At 59.5% G+C, this 14,487-nt stretch overlaps 1 protein-coding gene across 1 annotated transcript in view; it reads left to right on the plus strand.

Moving 5' to 3' along the window:
- UBE3C (ubiquitin protein ligase E3C) overlaps positions 1 to 3,287 on the plus strand; it is a 119,629-nt gene extending 116,342 nt beyond the window's left edge. Inside the window, exon 23 of the mRNA XM_003983254.6 lies at positions 1,695 to 3,287. Within this exon, the coding sequence (XP_003983303.3) occupies positions 1,695 to 1,865 (171 nt within the window). The 3' untranslated portion in view covers positions 1,866 to 3,287. The remainder of the gene's footprint in view (positions 1 to 1,694) is intronic.
- The last annotated feature ends 11,200 nt before the right edge of the window (positions 3,288 to 14,487 follow it).

A 14,487-nucleotide genomic window follows, 5' to 3' on the forward strand; every position in this document is an offset into this window, starting at 1 on the left:
TCGCGAGATCACGACCTGAGCTGAAATCGAGTCAGACACCCATCCAGCCGAGCCATCCGGGTGCCCCTGAATCCACTCTTGTAACGTAGGGGTGTGGCCGAGCTGCCCGGGCGCCCCGGAATCTACTCTGTAACCAGGGGTGAGACAACTGCATCAGCTGTGTTCCCGCTGCCTCATCTGTTCACTTATTAGCTGGAATTTTCTATAAAGAAAAACTTTATTTTTTCTCTTCAACTGTTTGGTTCCCCTGTGAAAAGTCACGATCACCCTTCAGCTTCCAGTGTCCGGAATATCGAGTGGGTGAGCCCACATCTCCTACAGGCAGGGAACCTCTGGTTCCCTCACTACCACGGTGAACGCTCGGGCTTTAACGTGTTCTGCGTTTCAGGCCGTTGCTGTCATTCTTTTTGGTATTCAGAGTGCCCTCCCGTGGGCGGGGGTGCCTTCAGATGGGCCCTTTAACCCACGGAGTTCGGGGAGGCTTTCTTGCTTTCTGGTGTGACAGATGGTGACACGTGTCGTGTGTGCTTCTGGGCTCCACGTGGAATCCAGATTTCCCCCAGGAGGCCTGGCTCCTTTCAGTGAGAAATGGGACTGTAGAGACCAAACCTGCGTGCTTAGTCTGTTCCTTGTCACACGTGGGGGTTGTTTGCGGCCTTTGCAAGGGACAGTTAGGAAATGGTGTTTTTTCCCCCTGAAGAGAAACATGTATCCCAAGTTCAAACTGAGACTTCCAGTTCAAATGTCGGCTTGTATTTGATTTTATATTTACACCTTGTTTTGCCACTGACAGTCTCGGTTTCAGTTCTCTCCTTGGCTTCATCTCCTGGTGAGTCCCAGGACCGCACAGTTACAGTCCTTTGTGCCTGTGCACTACTTACGTGTAACACGACCGCGGCTTTGGAACCACACTCGGGATGATGCCTCCCTGCGTGACAAAGCCGTCAGTGCACAGGCTCATTGTTTCATTTTGCTTTTGGTATTTAGACGTCCCCCCCTTTTTTTAAATGTTTATTTATTTTGAGAGAAAGAGTGGGGGGTGGGCAGGGGAAGAATCCCAAGCAGGCTCCATGCTCATCGAAGACCTGACACAGGACTTGACCCCACGACCCTGAGATCATGGCCTGAGTGGAAATCAAGAGTCAGACGCTCAACCGACTGAGCCACCCGGCACCCCTTTCTCTCCCCTTTTGAGTGAATTTGCTTCTTGGGGGTTTGTTTGTTTTGTTTTGTTTTTGAGTGAATTTGGTCCTTGTTTTCTGTTACCCCATCCACATGGCCGTCCCGCCTGCCTGCAGAGTGTGCTGGTCTGGAGAAGACCGCCCCCCCCCCACCCCCTCCCTGCCCCGGGTGCCTTCTTTCCCACATTTCCACAGAAACAAACAGGCCTCTGTATTCAAGTCTTCACCCCCTTAGCTTCTTGAATTTTAAACAGATTTTCAAAAGACTGAAACACAATGCCTTAGAGGCCCTATTTACCGAACAGGTTATTTTTCCCATGAATGAGCGTTATTCTCGTCCTGTTCCCTGCACGGAGTGTAGTCTGGGGTGCGGTGAAACACCGAAAGTCTTTTGGGGAAATGTGACCACGGCAACTTTTTACTGTTTGAAGCAGGTGAGTTTTGTGTGCTTTTTAAGACATTCATTCAACAGCCTGCCTGTTAAAGCCGCCCCGTGCACCCCTGTCTTTTCAGGAGCTGTACCCCGCGTTCTGCATTCACAACGGAGGCTCTGACCTCGAGCGGCTCCCCACGGCCAGCACCTGCATGAACCTGCTGAAGCTGCCCGAGTTCTACGACGAGACGCTTCTGCGCAGTAAGCTTCTCTACGCTATCGAATGTGCTGCTGGCTTCGAGCTGAGCTGAGCGGAGGCCGGAACTGACCCTCTGCAGAGAACCGACCGGTGCCCGCAGCACAGGCGGCACCCCCCGGCCGCCGAGGGCGCTGGGGCCGGGCTCCCGCAGCTCTCCGCGTACCCCCATCCCTCATTCCACCCCCTCCATTGTCTAGATGGTCCAGTAAGTCACGGTCACTTACTTAGACGGACACTGCTTTTCAGATAACTTAGAATAACAAGGGTTACGTGCCATGCGGCTACGTTAGTAATTTGCCAACAAGAGCACAGTTTTAAGACTAGTGGCGACTCAGTGAAATTAACCAAAGATGAAGCTTTGGCTTTGCTGGTGGACTCGAGCCTCCCTCCGCCGGCGGGGCTCCTGGCGGGGCTCTTGGAGGGCGGCGCGTGCTCCGTCCGCAGAGATGTGGGGTCTGAGACGTGGAGACGTCGCTCTCAGGGCCCGCTGCTTCTCGTGTGGCTGAATTGTTTACAATCCTAATTGTTAAAACGAAAGGCATTTTCTCTCCTGCTGCCTTTTCCCAAAGTGGTTAGGTCTGGAAAATACACAACGTGATAATATTTTATTTGTGCTGTTTAAGCCATTCCCCTGCACGGGACTAGCATGCTTGTTTCGGGGTACCGAGGACCGCACCGTGGTGGCTTGGGTACTCCCGTGTGTGGGTGTGTGCGAGGGGACGTTCATCCCTCTTCCCTTCCTGGCTGCACGCTGTGGCGGGAGAGCTCCCGGGAGAGGGGAGGGTCTCGTCCAGGCCCCACGGCACGCGTGGCCTCTGAGAAGTGGCGACGTGGGGAGAACAGACACTGGCATCGGAGTCACTTGAACCAAAGGGGCGGCTGCGGCTTTGCACTCAGTGTGGCCCCCTGTGGCCGGGCCATCCGCGGCCCACCGCCCTCCTACCCCGGGGCACGCGCCCCCCCTCCCGGATGCGTGGGGTAATGCGCCGCCTGCGCCCTCCCCTGCGCCCTCCGCTTCTCGAAGGTGCTGCTTCTGGAGGAAGACCGGCCGGTCCCACGCGGGCCCGGGGGAGGGGCGTCGGTAACTCTCTCTTAAAAAGGCACTTTATCGGGACCTTCCTTGTTGCTGGGTGATTCCGGTCTCTGAAAAAGAGTGCGTCAGAGCGGCCCTCCCTCCCAACCAGGGGAGCAGGGGAGCGGTGGGGGCGTGGAGGGGAGTGTGGAGGGGGGGCGTGGAGGGCCCAGTGGCTACTCCCCCCCCCCCCAGCATTTCCTGTCACCGGGGCTGGGGGCCGTGCTGTGGAAGTGACCAGAATTAGCAATATGCTTTTAAATGCGGGGAAACTGAATGACACTTTTAAGACAATGACCATATCAAAACAAAATGTATAATTTCGTAATTTGAATAATAAATTAAGTGTTTAAATGCTATTTGTAGTCTTGATATACAGAAATAAAATAATTAGGGTTTGTCCTTGGTTTTATTTTTATTTCAGGTTGGTTTATGGTGAATGTTCTGTATCTTCTTTACGTATTAATTTGTGTATTTTATTATCCGTATTTTGAAAATGGATTATCTGGGACTGAGGGGGATGGGCAGTTCTACTTCCTTGGGTTTTTTTTCTCAGCTGCTCTGAGCTTACTTATTTATTTGTATGTTCCAGTGGTTACATATTTGCATTAAATGTTTTCCCCAAGATTGTGTTGGAGTCCACCGAAGTCATTGTGATCACTTGTGGTCTGCCCTGCTGAAACGACCAAGATCCTCAGTATGCGCTGGTTTTGTCACGGACGTTCGAATGGCGCCAGGTGACCCGCGTGACAGCAGCCTGTGATCGTTCCCGCGAACCCGGTAGAGTCCGCAGGAGCGCCTGCCGTCGGAACGCACCGAGAGGCTCTGGCAGACGGACCTGTGACGGCCCTTCCCACGGCCCCCGGCGACCTGACTGCACAGCCCCCTGCCTGGGAGTGACCGCCACCTTCCCAGCCTCTTGGTGGGCCAAAGAGGACGTTGTTGAGAAAAATCATACCTGAGGCAACACTCTCCTTGCTCTGCTGTACTTCGTGCGCACCGCTGGTAGCTCTGCGCACGAACCTGAACGTCGAGTCCCAGGGGGTTAGGCCAGGCACTTCTCACAAGCTGTCGCCTGCAGGTGAATTTTAGCCGGGCCTAAAAGGGCACCGAGTTACGGCTGCACAGATGGCCAAAGCTTGGGAAGATCTGTTTAAAGAAAATTAAGATCACGTGTTGCTAGTTTCTCGTGGCTGCCATAATGTGACCACAGACGGGTGCCCGTAACAACATCTGTTCTCGGTGCTGGAGGCCCGGAGGCTCCCTGTGAGGAGGAATCTGTTCTTTGCCTCTTCCCCCTTCTGGTGGCTGCTGACGCCCCCGGGCTGGCGTCACATCTTCTGCCCGCATCAAATCTCTGTCTGCGTTTCTCCTCTGTGGACGCTGGTCCAGTGGAATTAGGGCCCCAGGATCAGCCAGCGACCTCAAGATCCTCGATTACATCTGCAAAGACCTTTTTATCCAAGTAGTGTCCATTCACAGGTTCTAGGGGACATGAGCCTCTGTTGGAGGCCGAGAGGCGAAGTTCACCACGCCGTCCGACAGGCGGAGCAGCACGGTGGACGTGCCCTTTAACTTGAAAGTTGGGAACCTCTAACTCCCGCGTGGCCGTGGCCCCCAGAGCCCTGCGCAAGTCCGTCCTTTGCCATCAGGGAGTGCAGGGTCACACTGGATCAGTGTTACCCAGACTGGAACGAGGTGATCCAGGGAGAAACTCACAAGTCTGCATCTTTTCTAAGTTTATTCATTTTGAGGGTGAGAAAGTGTGAGCGGGAGAGGGGCAGAGAGAGAATCCCAGGCAGGCTCCGAGCTGTCCGTGCAGAGCCCAATGCGGGGCTCGAACCCACAACCCTGAGATCGTGACCTGAGCTGAAATCAAGAGTCAGACGCTCAACCGACTGAGCCACCCAGGCACCCCCACAAGTCTGCATTTTTAAAGGGTCCCAGTCCTTCCTGGGAGGCTGTTGGAAAATGATTACGCAGCCTCAGACACTCCTGAGCGGCCAAGACCCTCTGGTCTGGGGCCGCCGCAAGTCGGAACCGACGTGCGTAGAGTCTGTGTCCGCTGTCCTGGGCAGTACCAGGCTCTCTGCTGCTGGGGCAGGTCCGTTCCCTCCAGCTCAGGGGCCCCAGCCAGGGCTCTGAAGGATGGGCAGGGTCCCCCTGTGTCCCACCACCCCCGCCGCAGGCACACAGGAGGAGGGTCTCCAGGGATTCTGGGCCAGACCTTGTGTCTGTGTCCAGCAGCAGCTCCCCGCTTGGCTTCCGGGTCGGCCTCCCAGACCCCGTGGGCCCAGGACACCTGCTGAACCCACAGCCGGGCCCCAGATCATCGGCCCACCTCCACCTCCCCCTCCCCACACTGCCGCCCCACGCACCCTGCCAGCTCTCCTCCCAGAACCGCCAAGCTGAGGACCTCTTGCCATGTTCTGCCACCTCCCTGTTCTCTGCTGTGGCCTTGGGTTTGCCTGGATCTGAGGTGCCTCCCGGCGTCCCCCTACTTCTGCCCTCACTCACCTCCAGTCTGTTTTCAGCTCCATCGCCAAAGAAGACCCTGGATCCTCAGCCGGTCCTTGTCATTACTCCGGGTGGGACTTTCTGGCGTCTCCCAGTAAGAGCTGCCAGTAACACCCAGATCCCTCTCTCTTGCTGACTGGGCCCCACCGGCGGCTTTGGTTTCCTTCCCTGGCCTCAGGGCCTTTGCACTCGCTCCCTAAGCATGAAGTTCTTCCCACAGACACTCAGGTGGCTCCCCCCTCATTTTCCTCAGGCAGTTCTTGGCTCGGTGTCCCTTTCCTTCCCCAACCCCTCTCTGTCCCCATCATGACCTTTTGTGATGCATAGCTTCCTCAGTGGCACTGGTTTCATTTTCGTCTAAACTGCTATATCCCAGCGCCTAGAATAACGCCTAGCGCACAGGTGCTCAGTAACTGTTGAATGAACTTGCCTCACGAAGGAAGAAAGGGTTTGCTAACCACAATAAGCTGCAAGTTAACGCCTCTGTGGATGCTCAGAGTGTGACTCCTTGGGCCCAGATTAGAAACCTTTTGCAAACAGAGTAACGAGAAGCTGGTGATCTTTACGGCCTGCCCTGCCCTTCCGGCCCCAGGACGGACCCTTTCTGGGGCACTGCTCCTTTACTGGGGACTTTGGTCCTGCAGTCCTGTCACTCGACACCTGCAGTCCTGAGAAAAGGGGGCTTTGTCAGCCTCCCCGGCGCTGGTTACCAGGTGACCCTTGGTCCTCCCTATGTTCTCAGACCCCCCCAGGCTCCATCCGGTAGGCGCGCGTGAGGCTGTGGCATCAACGGTGTGACAGACGAGTCCCTGCCTGCCCTCCAGTCCCAGTCTGTCCTGGCTTCTCTTAGCGACAGCTCCCTACCGGCCACCATCAGGAGCCAGTCAGTCGTCTTGAAACTTGAACCTCTTCAGAGAACCAGCCGGACTATCCTACTTGCGTCATCACGTGGTGACTTTAAGATGATAGGATATAAAGCAAAGCAAGACTTTTTTTTTTAAGTTTGTTTATTTTGAGAGAGAGATGGGGGGGAGGGGCAGGGGGAGAGGGAGGGAGAGAATCCCAAGCAGACTCTGTGCCACCAGCACAGAGCGCAGCCTGGGGCTCGAACCCACAAACCGTGAGATCATGACCTGAGCCGAAGTTAGATGCCCAACCGACTGAGCCACCCAGGAGCCCCAAGCAAGGCTTTTAACAAAAGTGTTTAAATTTAAGGGCACCTGGGTGGCTCGGTTACTTAAGCCTCTGACTTCGGCTCAGGTCGCGATCTCATGGTTTGTGAGTTCAAGTCCCGCGTCCCGCTCTGTGCTGACAGCTCGGAGCCTGGAGCCTGATTTGGATTCTGTGTCTCCCTCTCTCTCCGCCCCTCCCCCACTTGAACTCTGTCTCTGTCTCTCAAAACTAAACATTAAAAAAAATTTTTTTAAGTCTTAAAGTTTAAAATCCCATTGCCTTCCTTCCCCAAAATGTTACACGTGGAGTTGGCACACGGGCAAGCAGTTCCACTTCCAGGGTTAAACCGAGACTGGAAACGTTCAGCCAGGCTCGTACGTAGGCTCTGACAGCAACATTATGCACAGCAGAAGAAAGACTGATGGGGAATAAACAACATATCTCTGGACAGGACACCCGAAGCACAGGCACAGAAGCGGAAACAGATGGCCGGGCCGCCTCAAAGTACGCAGCCTCTGCACCGCAAAGGAGTCACCGACAGAATGAGACGGTGGCCTGCAGGTTGGGAGAAAATGTGTGCAAACCACGTATCCGTTCGGGGGTTGGTATCCAAAGTGCACAAGGAGCTTCGGAGCAAAAGCAGCCAGCTTAAAAAATGAACCAAGGACCTGAGCACACATTTCTCCAAAGAAGACGTCCAGCCAGCCGGCAGACACGCGAAAAGATGCCCAACATCGCTCATCACCAGGAAACGCGAATCAAGCCCACAGCAAGATGCGACCTCACGCTGGTCGGGACGGCAAAAGTCAGCAACACAGGCGACGACGGGTGCTGGCGAGGACGCGGAGCAAAAGGAACCCTCGTGCACCGCCGGAGGGCACGCAAACTGGGGCGGCCACCGTGGAGAGCAGTACGGAGGGTCCTCAGAACGTTAAAAGTGTAAATATCGCCAATCCCATTTCTGGGTATTTACCCAAAGGAAGCGACATCAGCGTCTCACGGCAGCATCCTTCACGGTAGCTGAGACGTGGAAACAACCTAAGTGTCCACGGATGGATGGGTGGACGAGGTGTGGGGGCTTGCGTGACAGAGAGAGCCGCGGTGGTATTCCGCCATGAAGAAGGAAACCCTACCTGCCGCGTGTGGCGGCCTGGACTCACCGGGGGACCCTCCGCTCGGTGAGGCATTCCCCACACGACAGATGCCGCGTGATCTCCTCTGTACGCGGACCCTGACCAAGCAGAACTCCTGGAGGCACGGAGAACGGTGGCTGCCAGGGGCCGGCCACCCCGTGCGCGGCGAGCGGCGCCCTGTGCCCTCCCACACACGGAGCAACCCGGGTGGTGGCCGTGGGTGCGGCCGCCGTTCCAAGTCCACCGCGTGCGCGCCTGTGAAATCACGCACAGCCCGAGCAGGTGCAGTTCTCGCCGATCATACCACAGCAACGCTGGAAAAAACAAGAAAAAGAAAACCGAACAATGGAAACAGGCATGCTTCACACGCTCCGGAGGCCCTGCATGGTCCTCGGGGCTCGGCGGTCCCTCCCCTGGCGCTGCAGGCTCGGGACGCCGCTGTCAGTCCTGCAGGGTTTAACGACGTGACCCCTGCAACCCTAGGACAGAGCGCCTGGGAAGCCCCAGCGTCAACCACCAGTGACTGAGCCTAAAGGCCTACAGTGACGCACGTCGCAAGGGGGCCGTACCCCAGGTCTCTAAATTTCTCTCATCTGGGCAAGATGTTTGTTCACTTAGACGCAGCCTTTTCCCTTTTAAACAGACTACCTTTTAGGACACTTTTCGGTTCGAAGCCAAACCACCCGACGCACACATTCAGCACCCAGGACGACGTACCCAGGATCCATCCAGCACCCAGGACGGGAGACGGTCCGGCAGCGATCGACTCCACCTGCTTCTTACGCGGGATTTGCCGCTTCTCCGGCACCACTGCCCACATGTCCAGCGCGCGGCCGCGTCCCCCCAAACTCGTAACCCAGGAGGGGATCGGCCGCCGGGGCAGAGCCATCACGCCGGGCGGTGGCTTCAGCAGCGCAGACCAGGTGTCCCCGAGGCTGCGCGTCTCTCACGGCACAGGGACCCCGTCCCGCCCGAACACGAGCCCCCAGAGCCGCCTCCACGTCTGCTCGGTCCCCTTCTCACCCCTCGTGCCGCGTTTGTCCTGTGACTCTGTCTCGTGCTTTGCTTTGTGTGACGAGTCAGGAGCCAAGTTAAACACGAAGTGAGCTGTCCCTGAGTTTGGAGCCGGGGACCTGCTGTAACCTTGCGGTATGACCGCGTAGACGGCATCACGGAGAGATGGGACCGGTGCCCAAGGCGGAGACGGGAGCCCTCCGGAGAGGCTCACCGAATGCCCAGCCCGCCGCCCCTGTGGTGTGGGACCCCCAGTGCTGGAGCCACGGGAAATTAACCTGTCTCCCTCCTGCAGGGACCCTAACCCTCTTGCCACCAGCCCAGCGCCACCTGCCCTTCCCTTGGGCTCTGTGACACCGCGGCTTGAGCGGGTCACAGGGTCCTCTGTCCCCCAGCCGTGTCTTCCCCGCAGCTTGGCTGGGCTCTCCCGGGGGGCCAGCCCTCGGCCTCCTCTGTTCTGTGCCCGGGGGGTCACCGCGTCCTGTCCACACACAGGCGACTCACGGCCGGGTCCTCAGCTCACACCTCCCTTTGTGCCCCACCTTCTTCCTTCGTGCACCCCGCTTGGATACCGCAGGGTGCCTCACAGTCCACATCCCCGACCCACACTCAGATGTCCCACCACACTCTCCCATGTCCCCCAGGCCTCCCCAAACCCAGGCGCTGTGCCTCCTCCCCGGCGTCTCCCACAGCTGGACGCCCACCAGCTGGCGTCTCTCACAGGGTCTGTGTCCCCCACTAGCCGAGCAGTGCCACCCGGAGAGTGACCGGCTCGGCGCTCCTCGGCGCCCAGTGCGCTCAGCGCCAGTACTGCTAAGGAGGAAGGCAGACGGGCGTCAGGTGTGGACAAAAGACAAAATATTTGAAATAAGTATGATGAGAAATTTATCGTTTCCATGTTTATGGGTCAAAGACGTAAGTATTATATTTCATACTGAAAGGTCACCATGAAGACAAGGCCTCACGCTGTTGGGGTCAACAGTTTCTGGAATTTTCTAGAACTCACTGACTCTTTCCTAACGTTTGAGCATCTCAGATTCCACATTCAAGCTGGGACCTTCCGGGCTCCTCCCCTCCCTCCCCCTGAAGTCATGGCCACACTCAACTCATCTCCCCTCTCCACCTCCTCGGGGCACCAAGACCCCCCACCCCGGGCTCAGCGATTCACAAGATGGACCCCCAGCACTCACCGTGTGGGCTCACTCCTTTGGAAGGACGCAGATTAAAGCAGGAAGGGCATGTGGGCTGGGTCGGGGGAGACGACAGCAGCCGGGTGGGAAGGGCAGCCCCCGGGAGCTCGCCGGTGCCCCGTGTCCACAGCTTTTGTTGGCTTCGCTCACGTAGGCACACGACACCCATGACTGACCTCACTTGCTCATCCTGCAGTCCCCTTGACGGCCACCGGGCACAGCCAGGCCCAAAGCCCCAGGGCACACAGAGACGTGCCCCAGGGCCTGCCAGGACAGGCGGGCCGTCAACCCAGCCCGAGGCCGCAGGCACAGAAGACACTCTTAGGAGGCAGGACATGACAAGAGCTGCTGGACTTCCCCAGTCCCCAAGACCTTTGGAGCATGCGGGGCTGGACGCCCCCCTCCACGGCACCCCGGTCTGCACCCGCACCATGCACACGGACCCGACCTGGACTGTTGTCCCGAGAGGTTAGGCCTGGGCCTCGGTGGCTGCAGGGGCCCCAGCACAGGGTCTGCTCACCTCAGTCACGGGGAGATACTCCCACGCTGACACCACGTGGCTCCCAAAGTTCCCGAGGGGCTCCCCCACCAGCCTGTGCCCGTCTGGGAGGGCGCTAACCGTGGCCTGACACCAGCAGAGCCGCAGCAACTATTTGCCGCCTGCTGCATGCAGGCTCCAGGAAATGGAAGGCCCCGGAAGGTGGTGTGGAGGCACAGGCCTGGCAGGAAAGCCGGGTGAACAGGAAGACGGGGAAATGGCTTCCGTGTAACTTGGAGCCAGACTGTGATGTCAGGGCCGGGGGCTTGCTGTCTGAGCTCCAACGGCAGGCCGGGCTGGCCTGACATGAGCACATCCACATCCAGGGGGACCAGCCGTTGATACACAACTGTCCACAGACAGGGCAGGGGGATTCAGCTCCATCCATGCAACGGTGGGGGTACCTGGGGGGAGATGGGAATTATCAGGGCTCTGATGGAAACGCACGGTTTCCTTTTTTTATTTCTCTTTTTTTTTAATTTTTTTTTTCAACGTTTTTATTTATTTTTGGGACAGAGAGAGACAGAGCATGAACGGGGGAGGGGCAGAGAGAGAGGGAGACACAGAATCGGAAACAGGCTCCAGGCTCCGAGCCATCAGCCCAGAGCCTGATGCGGGGCTCGAACGCACGGACCGCGAGATCGTGACCTGGCTGAAGTCGGACGCTTAACCGACTGCGCCACCCAGGCGCCCCTTATTTATCTATTTTGAGGGAGAGAGAAGGAGCTCGAGCAGGGGAGGGGCAGAGAGAGGGAGACACAGAATCCAAACCAGGCTCCAGGCTCTGAGCTGTCAGCACAGAGCCCCACGCGGGGCTCAAACTCACGAACGGTGATGAGATCGTGATCTGAGCGGAAATCAGGAGTCAGAGCTTAACCGACTGAGGCGCCCAGGGCATCGTGCACAGGAAGGTTACTGACAGTGGAGCAGAAAGGGGGCTTTATGTGAGGCCAGCTCCCAGAGGACCCCTGGGGCCAGGAGAGAACAGAACACCCTCTGTCCTTGGTCTGATGCTCCTTGGGGAGGACTCTGCCGGTGTCAGCTGAGACGTGGCCCCAGGCTAATCACCTGTGGCCAGAGGGTTGGGCCACGTCCCACAAAATAGCCCTGAACCCACAGCACTGGGTCAGGCCCGTGGCACCCACGGCCACCCAGGAGACGCGGCTGGGACCTGCCCGAAGGCACAAGGTGGCCTGGCACACAGGGGCAGGGTGTGTGGCCGGAGACCCCGGGCGCCTGAGACCAGGCCTTGCCAGCACCGTGGTGTCGTGTGGCCTCCCCAGGGAGGGAGTCGCTGAGGGCGGGAAGGGGAGCCTGCCGGCGGCTCGGCGCCCAGGAGCTCCAGGGCCTAGAAGAAGTGGACTCCTCACGAGGATGTCCACGTGTTGAGGCCTGTGCTCCCGGGACCCCCGAGGGGACACGGGGACATAGCCCGGATGGTGGCCGTCCTGTGACGGAGCTGGGACCGGCTGGCCTGGACTCGGTCCCCAGGGACGCGGAGCAGGAGGGGGGCGGAGGAGGCCATGAAGGTGTAGGTTGCCCCCCCGCCCCCCTCCCCCCCGACGACACGCAGTAGCGTTGTTTCCCCCGGGAGCCGGGAGCCGGCGGGGAAGGGGAAAGCCTGGGGTGGGCGGGCGGGCGCTGTCGCAGGGGGCACGCCTGCTCCCGGGCCTCCCGCCCCGCCCGCGCCGACACCCCGCCGCCCTCCTCCCCCGCCCCCAACCTGCCGCTGACCGCACCCAGCCCGCAGTTCCGCCTGTGGCCGGCAGGGGGCGCCGGGGCTGCACGCGCCGTCCGCTCGCACCGACACGCGTTCGCGTGCGCGTGCGCATGCGCCGGAGCTGCGCACCCTTGGCGACCACGCAGGCAGCGGCTGCCCCTCCACCTGCTCGCGGCCGGAACCCGAGGCGGGCGCTGCCGGGGCGGCGGTCCTTGCTGCCCTGGCTGCGGGGCTGGCGGCCTTTCTGGGCCCCGGGCCGCACGACAGGCGGGGCTGGGCAGGTCTCAAGGCGTGTCGCAGGCCGCGCTGTCCCTAACATTTGGAACACACTTATTTTACTTCCTTTTAAATACGTTTTCAGAAAGGGGCGGCGCCTGGGTGGCCGGGTCGGTTAAGCATCGGACTTCGGCTCAGGGCGTGATCTCATGGTTCGTGAGGTCGAGCCCCGCGTCCGGCTCTGTGCTGACAGCTCGGAGGCTGGAGCCCGCTTCGGATTCTGCGTCTCCCTCTCTGTCTGCCCCTCCCCTGCACGCTCTCTCTCAAAAATAAACATTAAAAAAAAAATAAAAACATGAACCTGTGCACCAACACGTGGGTCCAAGGCCCGTCCCACGCCCACAGCGTGAGGGGCTAGTGCGTCTCCCCCGGCAGGGCACCCCAGCCTCCCATCCACCCCAACCCCCCTCACTGTGTTTAGTTGAGCCGCTGCTTTTGTTAAATCCCAGCTGTACGCGCTCGCTGCATGGAGGCTTCTACAGAAATGACCCCTCGGCCCCCACCTGCCCGCATGTCAAGCCCCGGGCAGCCGAGGAAATGGGGACGCCCGGTTGGGAGTCACTGCAGGACGAGCACACCGAGCGGCGTGTGGGGACCACCGCCCATCGGTCACTTCCTGGGCCGCAGCCTGGTCGGCCGTCCCGTGTGCTCCTTGAAGCAAGACTTCCTTCCGAGCCATTCCTTTTCCGGGTGAGGCATGCGGAGCCCAAAGACAGTGAGCACCTTAGTGTGAGATGTGGCGTGGTTAGGAATAGGGTAGAAGCTGGGACCCCGGGCAGGATGGCGGATGGGCCGCCGGAACCCGTGTGGGCTACTCCCCCCGGGGGGCGGTACCCACGGGGTCCGGGCGGGGACCGGTCTGGGGACATTCTTAGTCTCCACAGCCGGGGCGGACGTGCTGCCGGCATCCATGCGTGGAAGCCAGGGGCGCCGTGGGCGGGCCACCGAGCTAGGAGCGCCCCCCCCCCACCCCCCCAACACGGAATGGTCAGCCTCTAATGCCCTCACCTCACCTCCGCCGAAGGACGGATGAATGAATGATGGATGACGGCCCAATAAATGTTTTACGGCAGAGACACTTCATCTCCAGGCCTCAGCCTTCCCACCGGACACCTGCCTCTCCCTGGGCAGCTTAACTCCCGGGCCATCAATATCCAGTTTTTATGAACAGGCAGCACAAGGCCAGGCCGTGCGGGTTATAAAGCACGTTTAATCTTTCAAGTCATTTAAGACGCAGTTTCAATTATTTACATCTTTAGCAAAACCATCAGTCACATTAAGCGATCTGCCGTCTGGGCCAACGATTCTGTGAAACAGAGAGGCGGGGGCGGTAGACAAGGCCGCTTCGCCGAGGGGGGGGGGGGACAGCCACAGGGGGAGGAGCAGGGCACCCCGCGAGGCAGGAGTTTCCGCGACAGTAAACAACACCCGTATCCCACGCGGCCCCCACTGTTCATCTGACGTCCCGTGGCACCCACGTCCTGCACCTTGTCTGGCAGCAAAGCAGGGAGGGCGCGGCAAAGACCGGCTTCTGGGCCTGCAGCCCAGGAAACAGAGAGGCAGGGGCGGTGGCCAGGACCACAGTCCCCACTGCGGGCCCCTCAGGACCAGTGGTGGCCTCCTGGTCGTCCACGGCCTGGGCCCGGAAGCCAAGGACGCTGGCCCCACCCGAGGACCCTAGTCCGGCCCGCGGGGCCAGGCGGTAGATGGAAGTCGTCTGGACCCTGTCAGGACAGCCCGGGCCTGGAGGTCAGAGGAGGGAGGCCGGCGCAGGGTCCACGCTGCCTGCCCCAAGGGGCACGGCCGCTGTTCAGCTGGGCCCTGGGACGGAAGCCCGGCGCCCCAGGGGGCTAGAGAGGAGGAAGAAGGTGGACAGGGAGGCGCGTCGAGGGAGGGCAGGCCCCTGAGTCACCACCAAAGGATACTGGGCGGGGATGCTCCCCCTGCCCCTGCATCCGGAGCCACTGGGGAGGGGAGGGGAGGGACATCAGCAGGGCAAGCCCCCCCCCCCCCCCCGCACAAACTCCATTGCCCCCCCACT

Source organism: Felis catus, chromosome A2 (assembly GCF_018350175.1).
Source record: "Felis catus isolate Fca126 chromosome A2, F.catus_Fca126_mat1.0, whole genome shotgun sequence".
NCBI lineage: Eukaryota > Metazoa > Chordata > Mammalia > Carnivora > Felidae > Felis > Felis catus.